The following is an 11,971-nucleotide window of genomic DNA, read 5'->3' on the forward strand; positions in this document are numbered from 1 at the left end:
AGGCTCAGCCTCCTGTCAGTGGCCTCCTATGTGGCCCCATGTGGGAGTGTAAATAGAACCTGGGGGGTAGGAGCAGATCGCAGGTTAATGGCACTACATTTGGGTCTAATTGCATTACCAAATGCACCCGAGCCGAGCTGGTTGATTACATTAACGGAGTCTCTTAAAAGGCGGGACGAATGGAGGGGTTCATCAGAGCTCATTAGCTTTTTGGACTGGACACAGCCCCCCACACACACACACACACACACACACACACACACCCTCCTCCCCCCACCCCACCCCCCACACACACTCTCTGCCCCGGGTGTAGCCAAAGCGCCAGTGATAGCTGTGAATGAGCGATACCGGCACAGCTCACAAGTTATTAGTCCCTTGTCAATCAGCCTTTTCCTCACAGGCCAGAGATGTCACCGTAGAGACACACACACACACACACACACACTCCTCATCAGAAGGTGTCAGAATCCTGTCACGTTTCATCAGAGAAAGTGCATCATTGGCCAACTTCCTGTGAGAGTTTAAACAAAAAACAAGAAAAGAAAAGTGAGGGTGTTCCCTCCAGTTCCTTTGTGTGTCTTTGTAATGAGAGTGTAATTAATATGCTAATGCAGTACTCTTGGTCCTTCTCTCTTTTTTGCCTATCTCGCTCTCTCCCTCTCTCCATCCTTCTGGATGCTTTTATCTTCAACATGAGAGCACTCATCAGTCAAAGTCCTGCACATTCTTCGAGTACTTCTGCATGCCAGAAGCCTGACCTCTTACCCACATTTTAATCTGTTTAATGTTTCACTTCAAACTCAAATATGCTTAGTAAATGTGGCTGTATCAAATTTCAATTTGGCACAAAGCTCTTTTGGATTTGTATACAGTAGAAGCTTAGCACATTAATGAATCTGGCTGCTGTATGTATACAGTGGGGAAAATAAGCATTTGAACCCCTACCGATTTTGCAAGTTTGGCCACTTGCAAAGAAATGTGTGATCTAAAATTGTATTGGTAGGTGTATTTTAACAAAAATGCATTTTTCTGGATTTTTTTGTTGATATTCTGTTTCTCACTGTTAATATACACCTACCATTACAATTATAGATCACACATTTCTTTGCTAGTGGCCAAACTTGTGAAATCGCCAGGGGTTCAAATTATTTTCCCGACTGTACATGTCAAGGGTTCACACGTCTGACTGTCATATGGCTGTATAGACATCTCTCAGACCCACACCATTTGCTAGACATATGTTCATGAGTGGGCAGGGTTTCCATGCTAGAAGCATATCACCGATATATTTATGCATGACATGTTTCTTTGTGAAACGTTCCAGACACAACGACCTTCATTCCCAATATGTAAAAATAGCAGTTTACCATTAACAGTCTGCATAGTTGCAGTAAAATGAGACCATATCCCACTGGTGCAGGCCTGTTAATAGCACTGTGAGAAAGAAACACTTTCCAGAACCCAAACTATGACCAATTGATACAGTCCAGCACTGAAAAGAGCAGTGGTCTCAGTTGTTGTGTCTGGGCTGTGGAGCATGTCTGGCTGGTTTCTTCTGCATATGTAGGTCAGTGGGCTGCTCTGCTCTTTACTGTGTGTGTGTGTGTGTGTGTGTGTGTGTGTGTGTGTGTGTGTGTGTGTGTGTGTGTGTGTGTGTGTGTGTGTGTGATTGTGAGTGTTTCCTGCAGGTGTCTAAAGTCACCCACACTGAGTTCTGCCAGGGACGCACCATGCGCTGGGCTCTAGCGTGGAGCTTCTACGACGACGTGTCTGTTCCGGTAAGTTCCATGATAAACACTGCTGTATACATTTCCATCAGGACCACAGTATTAAACAGACCTAAGTCACACTGCCAACATCCTGGAGCCGTCTGTGTGACATAGAGGTGAGCGACGAAAAACACCCAACAGCCCCCCTCTGTTTGATACAGTCACATCAACTAAACAAATGTACCACTGGATTGCACTCTATTGATTGAACAACATAATGAGAAATGGACAAGGCTCCGAAACACAGCCTTTGATTTGACAGCACCACGATGCTTACACCAATGGGAACAACAGCTTCTTGTAGGAAGCCACCCGGGCCTTGAACCCTCTTTGCATGCCCTACAGGTCACAGTGGGGGTCAGAGCAGGAGCAGAGCATGCATAACTGATGCAGCAGAACTCTGCCTCCGGTCTTGGAGGCTGTTCCCAGATCAGTCAGGGAAACCACACCTGCTGAATATGCAGAGGCCCCCTGCCCTTTCCCTGTGTTAATAATGCATACCCCCAGGCCCTTTCCATTGGGCACACTTAGCCCTCTTCCAGGGTGCTCGGGTGTTTGAGTTTCCTAATTCGCTGTAACCTGGCAACAGTTGCTGGGGTAGTGGGAGCATGATGCAGAGCCAAAAGCTTTCAGGGTAGAAGGAGAAGTGGAAGAGGAAGAAGAAAGGGCAGGAGGAAAGAAAGGGTGATTGGTAGGCTGGCGCTCCGGGGTGTGTCTGTGTGGAAGAGGAAGAGGAAGAGGGGTGGTGTGTGAAGGATTGTGGAGTGCCCTCAGAAGAGCCCTCCCAGCCCCAGATGTCTCTTCCCCCCTCACACACCCTCAAAGGCACTTGAGCAGAAAGATTGGCCTACATTTCTGCCTCTCCTGGCCCCGACCCCTCCACCCTCTCTTCTCTTCTCTTCTCCGCTCCACGCCCCCTCTCTGGCTGACCACAGCAGCTCTTCTGTGGCTTGCCAGCAGCTCAGGGCCGGCCTGAAAGCCCTGCACCAATCTGGGAAGGGCTCCACACCTGTGTCCACACCACAGCAACACACCCCATCTCATCTGTTCTCCCTCCCTCCCTCTCTCCATTCATCTCATTCTCTCACTTTCACCTGCTTCTCGACTGTGTACATCTATCTCTCCGCTTTTGCCTGTCTTCCTCCCCTCCCTTTCTTGCTCTCTCAATTATTCCTCCCCCCCACACATACACAACATGTAGAGCCTGTTTCCTGCTCTGCTGCCCAGTCTGAGGGTGTGTGAATCCCAGCCTACGGCCCGTTAGCGAACTGCATGAAAGCCAGATCAATTCGGCTGACAGCTCGATCTTTTACCCCGGACATGAAAACATACAGCAGAGGCAGGCTGTGAGAGGTCTGCCCTGAATCTGATCGCCTTCATTACAGGGAAAGAACAAGTGGGAAGCAGAAAGAAAGAAAGAAATGAAAGGAAAGAAGGAAAATGAAATGAAAGAAAGGAAATTCAAAAAAGGAGGGGACTGAGGAGAGAGGGATGTGCCATAGGAGAATAAAGGGGATTTCTGTGAAGGTACCACAAAGGAGGAGAGATGGCAAGACACAGAGAGACAACCGAACTAGACAAAGACATGAAGGAAGAGAGAATGAGAGGCTCCTGTAAGGGTTATGATGTGCAGACATGCTGGCTCAGGTATGTGGCCCAGATGCTGAGCCGAAGGCAAGGGGGTCGAAGGTCACCGCTCAAGGAGCGCAGGCCTGGGCAGGGCTTGACTATGAGTAGGGAAGAGAGGGGATATGGTGTGCCCTCATATCTGAAGAAGCCTCCCTGTCACAAACCCCAAGGTCAAATTGAAATAGCTTTCTCTGCCTCCACCAATCATGCTCGATAATTGAATAATGACCTTATTTTATCTGTCCATACCATACTACTCAATTACCTTTGTTCCCCCATCTCTAGCGTGTAGCCCGTGTGGAGTCTGGCTCTCCCAGCTGGGCTGAAAGTGGGGCAAGGGCAGAGCTGATAATATGATATGGATTGTAATGCGTATTGTGGGGCTGGTGTGGCTGTCATCTGAGAGGAGCCCTGCCTTTGTCTGGGGCTCTTGTCACCGCGTGCCGAGCATGAGGCAGGGAGAAGTGTGTCAGATAAATTATGGACCATCTTGGACCGGCAGAGAGAGAGGGAAGGAGAAAATGAGAGAGGGAAGAGACAGTGAATTACTGTAGAGGAGAGGAGGGGCTAAAAGCAGTACCCTGATAAAAAGACAGAGATTTGTGTGCGTGTGTGTTTTGTGTGTGTGAGAGTGAATTAGTGTGTGCGTTCATGCGGCGTTTGTCTGCGTGGCAGTGTGTGCGTGCGTGTGTGTGTGCTATTCCCCACTCTCTCTGCGCAGTGTGCATGAGTACACAACTCTGTGTTTAGGATGTGCTGTGCCCAGACAGGCTGGCCTGATGGATTTTATTGATTCCCCCCCCCCCTCATTGTGAGCAGAGGGCTTTTTGACACAAAGAAATCTAATGGAAAGAGGCGTCTCTGAGCCCCTTATTAGACAAACAGATTAAATATGGAAATCATTCTCCCATAAGAAGAGCAGAAGTCATTTGACTTCTCCCTCGCAGAGCATCATTGTTGGTGCAGGGAGGCCATTATGACACATGTCAGCAAAACACTCCCCTCAGTCTGTTCCTCTGCTGATATCACTACAATAACAGCACACACTCAGTCCCTCTGCATTAACGCCTGGACATGAAGGACACGTTGGCATGGTGCACCCAATAAACACCAATGTCATTGCAGGTGCACAGGGCTTAAAAAGGCATGAAACGGGGCCCCCTTGTGCCTCGTTTTAGAATGACACCATCATGACATACCTTACTGAGTGGCTAGATGTTAGGTGCAGCCCATACCATTGTTTGCATGCTTCCTCTGTCCTTGTTCGTGGGTCCTCCAGCTCGTGTTCTTTTGAAGTGTGTCGAGGAACGAGGAGGAAGCACTGAGGACTTATGAGATCTTATTAGATATGCAAACTTTAACAAAACTATGATGATTGTGTTGTCTCCAGGTCTGTGTTTAAAAATAATACATTCATACCATGTCATAAGAACAGCAAAATAGCACACCTAATCAACAGGATTTGTTAATGGAGTATTCTCCATGCTTTAGCAGATTTCAACAGCCGTAGTATTATAGGTTTTCTATCAAACTCAGTATTATCTGCAATTTCTGCAGTTTCCTTCATGGTTTTTATCAGAGGGGCTAGGACATAACAAAAGGAAGGAATGGAAGATTGACAAAAAAAGGAAATGGTAACCAACCATTGTCAAATTGTTAGAAACCTTAATGGAAGTCTGCAGAAAATGTCTGAGACGGGAATGGGCTGTTTTGAGCTGGTTAGTAGTGTGTGTGTGTGTGTGTGTGTGTGTGTGTCTGACAGAAGACAGAGCGCTCTACTCAGAGCTCTGCTGATTGATGGGGGATTAGCTGAGCAGTCTGTGATTTAATGTGATTAGTGTGACGAGCAGCGCCTGAACGCTGGGGCTCATTTAGTTAGAGCAGCGGATGCTAGGTCACAGGGCAGAGAGACAGACAGACAGACAGACAGACAGACAGACAGACAGACAGACAGACAGACAGACAGACAGACAGACAGACAGACAGACAGACAGACAGACAGACAGACAGAGATGGGCCAAGGGGTTAATGAGTATAGGCGAATTTTGGTTCTTTTTTTGGACCACGCACGCGCAAATGCTCTCGCACACTTATTTCAGTAGTAGTACAAGCGAGTGTTGGAGCCTCTGGGGTGTGTGTGACTGTGTGTTAGTCTCTAGTCAGGCATGAAAACGGGTAAGGGGTGAAAAAGGTGAGGAGGATATTACCCCTCTGGGGGGGTCCGGGGGCGTGCCCCCCCTGTAAGTAAAATTTAAATATTCCATATTTTAAGGCGTCAATCTGATGAAGTTTGAGATGCTTTTTTTTCAACCTGGGGAGAGCTGGAGAAACTTAGCTTCAGCCATGAGTCAAAAAATATTTTGGCCTCCTTACTTAGTATTATGCAAGCCATTTCATGCCAGCCTGTCACTGGGTCTATCATTTACAGTATATGAGGCACAATGTGGTAAGGGCACCACAAATGGCTTAATGCATAGCCCCCACGAGAGATGCCGTAACTTAACTTGTCTACTCTTCCATCATGATTGACAGCCAATACAATGTTATGTAATTCAGATTTCGATACATTTTATTGGCGAGGCCCTTCGCGTTAATATTTCCATGCACTCGCATCATCCAGTTATTCAACATAATAAATCAGCGACGAAAAAAACAATACAATCATATATTCTTTAGAAGTACTAAATGATGCAAAATGTAAGGATCTCTTTTCATTTATGGAATTCTTGTCAAGAAAATATGATTCTATTGTTTTTTTCGCCGCTGATTTATTATGTTGACTAACTGGATATATATATTTAAAAATATGTTAAGCTCCTATTAAAGTATCCATCTATCTACTTCCAGTGGCACTTGCTCTTGACTGCTTTGCCTCATAGCTTGGCGACTTGGCCTTTTTGAGCAGAGCATCACTGAAGCCTTCCATGTGACAAGAGTCCCCTTTGCAGCCATGCTCACCTTTCTTGTCACCAAAGTGCTTATCATGTCAGTGCTCAGGGTTGCACTGTATTGGGTCTTGTTTATGGTAACGAGACTGAAAATGGTCATCTGACGTCATGATTTGTTTTATACCTGCAAGGCTTGTAAGTTGACTGGCTGAAATAGTAGGAATTATTTGCTACGTTAACAGTCTGTAGTCAAACACCTTTGCAATGGTCACTTTGCCCCAACAGAGCGATTCAAAGTTAGAACAGGGAGTCTCCGTGGCGTTTGAGTTAATGTAGCTAAATTATCTTACTCCATCAGTTATTCACACCGTAGCCGTCTCGTAACCAGGCTAATCACATCATTGCTAACTTTTTCATACTTGTATCTGAAGGTTATGCCCCTTGAAATGAATCATCCCGTTAAGTTACCGAACACATGTTTTAACGTTTTATATGGTAACATTACGGTCACACCAAAAAAATGCGTCCAGCAGGGATTCCAAAATTGTCCGGGATTTTGCCTCGTCGGATATTATTGTTTCTCTGGGTCTTTCACAAATGAGTTATTACTTCAGTTACGTTTGGAAAGGGTATCACTTACGTTCCACCTTCTTGCGCGAGCTCTGTCATTGGTCAAACTTTCCCAGTGTTGACAGATATAATTCATTATCCTCCAAATACGATCATTTTGAGCCTTTGATATGATACGCAATTTACAATCTGGCAACACTGAGCACCTTGCCGCCGCCAGCACTAGTTCAGTACAAATGTACATGTCATCTGAATATGAAAAATATGTCCAACCCCCCCCCCCCCCCCCCCCCCCCACACACAAAAACAAAACTCATCGAATCTACACGATTCACGTAGGTCACCTATTTTGCTTTCAAAACGGCGAATTTCGCTGAAAGGTGAGTGATTCTCATGCCTGCTAGTGAGTCATGCAGTGGACAGATTGTCTCTCACCTACACCCAGAGAGCAGCCGCTCACGTGACTCGTCAGCCAGTGGGATGCCTTTGAGACCATCCCTCTGTCTCGCTCGCTCTCTCTGTCTCTCTCTCTCTCTCTCTCTCTCTGTATAATGCTGCCGGTGACTCAGCCAATAATGTGACTTGGAACGGGAAGAGAATGCATGACTGTCCTAATTTCTCTCTCTCTCTCTTCCTTTCTCTCTCTCTCTCCCTCTTTCCCTCCTCTTGTCTCCTGCTCTCACTCTTCTTTGCTCCATTTCAGTTATACCTACGTCATGCGGTCTCGGCCTCTGCCTCCACTCTGTCTCTATCATCTTAAATGGTTTTGATTGAGGTAGCCTCAGCTCCCAAATGGCTGTGCTGCCTCATCATGCTCCTTATTCCTGTGTGGATGTGATCATGCACGTGTCCATTCTAAGAACACTTATTTTTCTGTGGTATGTTTAGGAGTACTCAGGAGGTCAAACCAGAGGATACACTGTTTGTCTGGGGCCAGGGTGCTGCCCATAGTGTGCCTGTGTGTGTCAGAGTGACTTGTGTGTGTGTGACTGTGTCAGAGTGTCTTGTGAGTGGGCCCCGGATATGTTTGGAATGTGTGCAATGCGGTGTGACTGAGCTCATGCCAAAGCTGCAGCAACAGCGCTCTTACCCCTTCAAGGGTAACTGAATGTTATCCTCCTCCACTGTCCTAGTGGCTCGGCCTTGTTTGTAATGGATGAATTTTAAATATGCTCGTAAATCTCAATAATCTCTTCAATCCTCAAAACTGTATATAATGTGGTGTGTTAGAAATGTGTGGTGAGGAAACAATAGTGCGTTTGAGCTCAAAGCACCTAGAATCCCGCTGGTTGTTTTTCTAAGCTCGGTGAGGAAAATGAGGGGTGTGTTTGCCTTCCCAGAAGACAAGGTCAAGGGTGATGCAACTGGGGACTCTTCACTTGTATGCTACTGCCCCCTTGTGGCGACCAAGGCGCAGTCATTTCTTTTCAACCTGCCAGCTCTGGAGGTGCAGTGGACTGTACATAACAGTACATGAGTTGCATCTGGAATGTTGTCTTGTCAGTTCCATATCTGATTTGGCCCTCCTGGTTTGCAGGTATGATTGAATGATCGGGCACAGGGTGTGGTGGTAACAGCATTGGACACTGCCAAAACTCCTGACATTCATTCATTCTCTAGTGCTCTACTCTCTGTTCCTGCCTCTAAATCTATACTTCTACAAAGGGGACTGCATGAGAAAATCAGTGGTACATTTATTTAGTTCTTATATTGATGAGATTGATTTTGTGGTGCAGATTTAGTTTACGTATACACATTTAGATGAGGGCGTACAGAACGCTAAAACTAAAACTAGGTAAAGCTTGATGAGGTATAGGTCAGGTATAGGTTTGCCATTGATTTCACATAATCCGTTCATTGTGGTTATTGAAACCTTTCTACATCAATCGACAATAGAATGTAAAATAAAAAATGAGTCGATATTCGCACAGCAGTCTGTCTGCCATTTCATTTCACCACAGTGGTGTTTGTGTTCTGCCCCTAAACCCTGTAATCTGAAGGTCTATTGATGTCCTCCTCTCCTCTTCCTCCCCCTGCCTGATGCCCAGTCTCCCCCGAGTAAGAAGCGCAAGATGGAGAAGGCCCGCAAGCCACTGGCCTTCACCATACTGCAGCCCACGGTCCGAGAGCTGCAGATCAAAGCCTCCTCTTTGTCTCCCTCCTCCTCCTCCTCCTCCTCTTCCTCCTCCTCCTCTGTGCACACAGTCACTGTCTGGATGGAGAAGACACTTACAGACCTTCGGGTACGCCACATATGCCCACACACTCACTTACACTTTACTGCTTATGCTAATGGATTGAAGTTGAGCTCAGTATTAATCAAATGAAATCACTTGTAGGATGTAATGATATTACACATGTGTGTTTTATGTTAATAGGGTAAATATATAGTTAAATGAAGGGATAATTGTTATGAACAAATTGATCAAATGTTATCTACATTTATCCTCTTATAAATGTGTGGTCTTATTTCCAGTGTATTTGAGTGTCAGCTAAAGAGAGGCTTTGCTTTTGGCAAGTTTCAAGAGATGGAACTTTTTTGTTTGTGATGTTTCTTTCGCTCTCTGCTCTCTCAGATTCTTCATAAGCGTGTCCCCAGCGGCGAGGCAGAGCTCAGTCTCTTCCTGACTGCCGTGGAGAACACCTGGGTCCACACACGGCAGAGACGGCGCGAACAGCACCGCCAGCTCTCCCCCGGTGCCTCCAGCCACCCGGCCGCAGCTCAGGGCTCTGACATGAAACCCGCACCGCCCCACAAGACGGAGAACCAGGAAGGTCCCCAGGCCTCGGGGGAAGAGCCCCAATCAGCCCCGGGGGGTGGGCAGGGGAGCAACGGGCAGCACGCTGGAGCTCAGGCGGGTGAGCCGGGAGAGCAGGGGGGGCTGGATGTCAGCATGGAGTCTCCCAGCACGCAGGAAGAGGTTCCTGTCACGCCGGAAGCCAGCCGTTCCACACAGGAAGCCGACGCCGTCCCCAGTCCAAAGGAAGCGGCGGCTGGCCTCCAGCCCCAGAGCCCCGGCCTGGCGCAGAGCTTCCTGTTCAAGAGCCTGCTGAACGTGAAGGCCCAGGAGGCAGACGTGCTGGTGGAGATGCACTGGGTGGAGGGCCAGAACAAGGATCTGATGAACCAGCTCTGCACCTGCCTGAAGAACACCCTCCTGCGGACTGCCTCCAGCCCTCTGTGATGGGGGATACCACGAGCATCGGCTCCCTCCACCTTTCTGTAGACACTTGCCCTCCAACACACCAGTCATGTATTGCCATCTACTTTTAGGATTTTTGTTAATGACTGATCTCACGAATACGGTTTGTTTTGAATTTGACCTAATTTTCAAATAAATGTATGTTTTTATTAAATTGTTGTGTCATGCTTATTTAGAATCCAATAGCACTGTGTTTTTGAAGTATTGAACGAACAGTAAATGTAGTATGATTTTAAAATTAGATCAGAGATATGGGCATTTTTCAAGGCACCGTTAATCCCAATTTCAAAAGGCCATTTACTCCAGGATTAGATATGTTTGTAAACACACTGTGTAGGAGACCATTTGGAAAGGTGTCTTAGCAAGTAACTGTTGATGTGACATTAGTTAAATATAGTCTTAAGTGATGTTAAGCAGTAAATCATTTGTTGTTGTTTAAGACATCACTGTGAAAGTAAGTATATTACTTCTCAATACTTTTTTTTTATACCTGTAACCTGCTGTGTTCTTGCCTGTGCTGAAAGTTCTCATGAAAAACTTCAATTCCGCTCTTTTACCACTAGAGGGAATCTAGCTTTCAACTACAGGGTGGAACAGTGGGTTACTTCGGCAGCTCCTTTACAATACCCATTTTAATTTTGCCAGTAAACACAGGAGGTTCATGGAGTTTTTTCAGTATTTCCTGTTCCTGGAATGCACTCCTGAATTAGTCGCAGGCGGTTGGTCGAGGTGCTCATGTCCTGTGAGAGCCTGGAGTGAATAACAGGAAGGGCAGCCCTTCCATTCAGGGCTCCCATACTTCTGCTTACTCATTTCTTGTGTGTGCGCATGCGCTCTCTCTCCCTCTCTCCCCCTTTCCTTCTCCCTCCCTCATTCGCTCTGTGCTGACAGTCATGTGCAGTTGTGCAGTGTGCCTTGAACCAACTCCACTTCCTCCTCTTAGCCATCACGGGGCTTGTGGCTGAGACTGGGAGTTTTTCACCACTTCCTGGACCTATGAGAAGCATGTGACACTGGATTCTACAATTTCCCAAATATGATCACTGCTGCACCTCGCTCTCGCTGGCTTTGTTTGCTATGTGACCTTTTATTGTTTGTTTGAGAATGTTAGGTTTCTTAGGCAGTTTCAGGGGTCTAACTCTTGAATGGAAATCCCTCGAATGAGCCACCAAGACACTTTACATCAGGCCATAGGACTTTTCCATTTTCAGATATTAAAACTACCACTCAGTGTTAAAAGTCTCTAGAAATGAGCCTACTGCCAAGTTCTATCATTTTAAGTTTAGGCCTTAAGATTTATGTATTTAATGATGTAAACATGTCTTTAACATATTTTAAATGTTAAAGCACCAGTATATAATTAACTACCCATAACTGCATGTTCTCTCATGAACTTGGAGGAAGTTTTATGCATGAATAGGTTTCCATTTGGATGTCTAGTCACGGCCCTTCCCCATGCATTCGAAGCACTGCACAGGAAGGGGTTCCGGGACTGTATTTCTTCATAGATCTCATTTAGTACATTTGTTCATCTTAGGATCTTTTACAGACAATGTTTGCAATACAAAAAAACCTGTATCAGGAGCATAAATCTGGCCGGGGTATTTGGTTGTAAATGACACATAAAGCATGCCATCCCCTAAACATGATTGTTTGGAGTTTTTAACGTGTATCACCAGATAAGAAATGAATACCCTTCTTATCCTCATTGTCAGACTAATGCTGTACAACCTAGGTTTCCATGGAGACTGTCACATGATAGGCCTATACCTATTTATACAGTCAACCCATGTATCTTGGCAGTCGGAGCGTGATTTGTCTCTAGGCTCAAAAACTTAATTGTCTCCAATGCAAAATGAGTTTAAGGGACAATATGGACGGCAGGTTCATGTTCAATACAGAGATATGCTGT

At 46.1% G+C, this 11,971-nt stretch overlaps 1 protein-coding gene across 2 annotated transcripts in view; it reads left to right on the plus strand.

Moving 5' to 3' along the window:
• The window catches only part of mettl16 (methyltransferase 16, N6-methyladenosine), a 26,730-nt gene extending 16,573 nt beyond the window's left edge, over window positions 1-10,157 (plus strand). For both annotated transcript variants that reach the window (XM_080844354.1, XM_080844355.1), the window contains exons 8-10: window positions 1,689-1,778; window positions 8,905-9,099; window positions 9,433-10,157. In XM_080844354.1, the coding sequence (XP_080700480.1) occupies window positions 1,689-1,778; window positions 8,905-9,099; window positions 9,433-10,041 (894 nt within the window). In that variant the 3' untranslated portion in view covers window positions 10,042-10,157. The remainder of the gene's footprint in view (window positions 1-1,688; window positions 1,779-8,904; window positions 9,100-9,432) is intronic.
• The last annotated feature ends 1,814 nt before the right edge of the window (window positions 10,158-11,971 follow it).

Source organism: Sprattus sprattus, assembly GCF_963457725.1.
Source record: "Sprattus sprattus genome assembly, chromosome: 9".
Taxonomy (NCBI): Eukaryota; Metazoa; Chordata; class Actinopteri; order Clupeiformes; family Clupeidae; genus Sprattus; species Sprattus sprattus.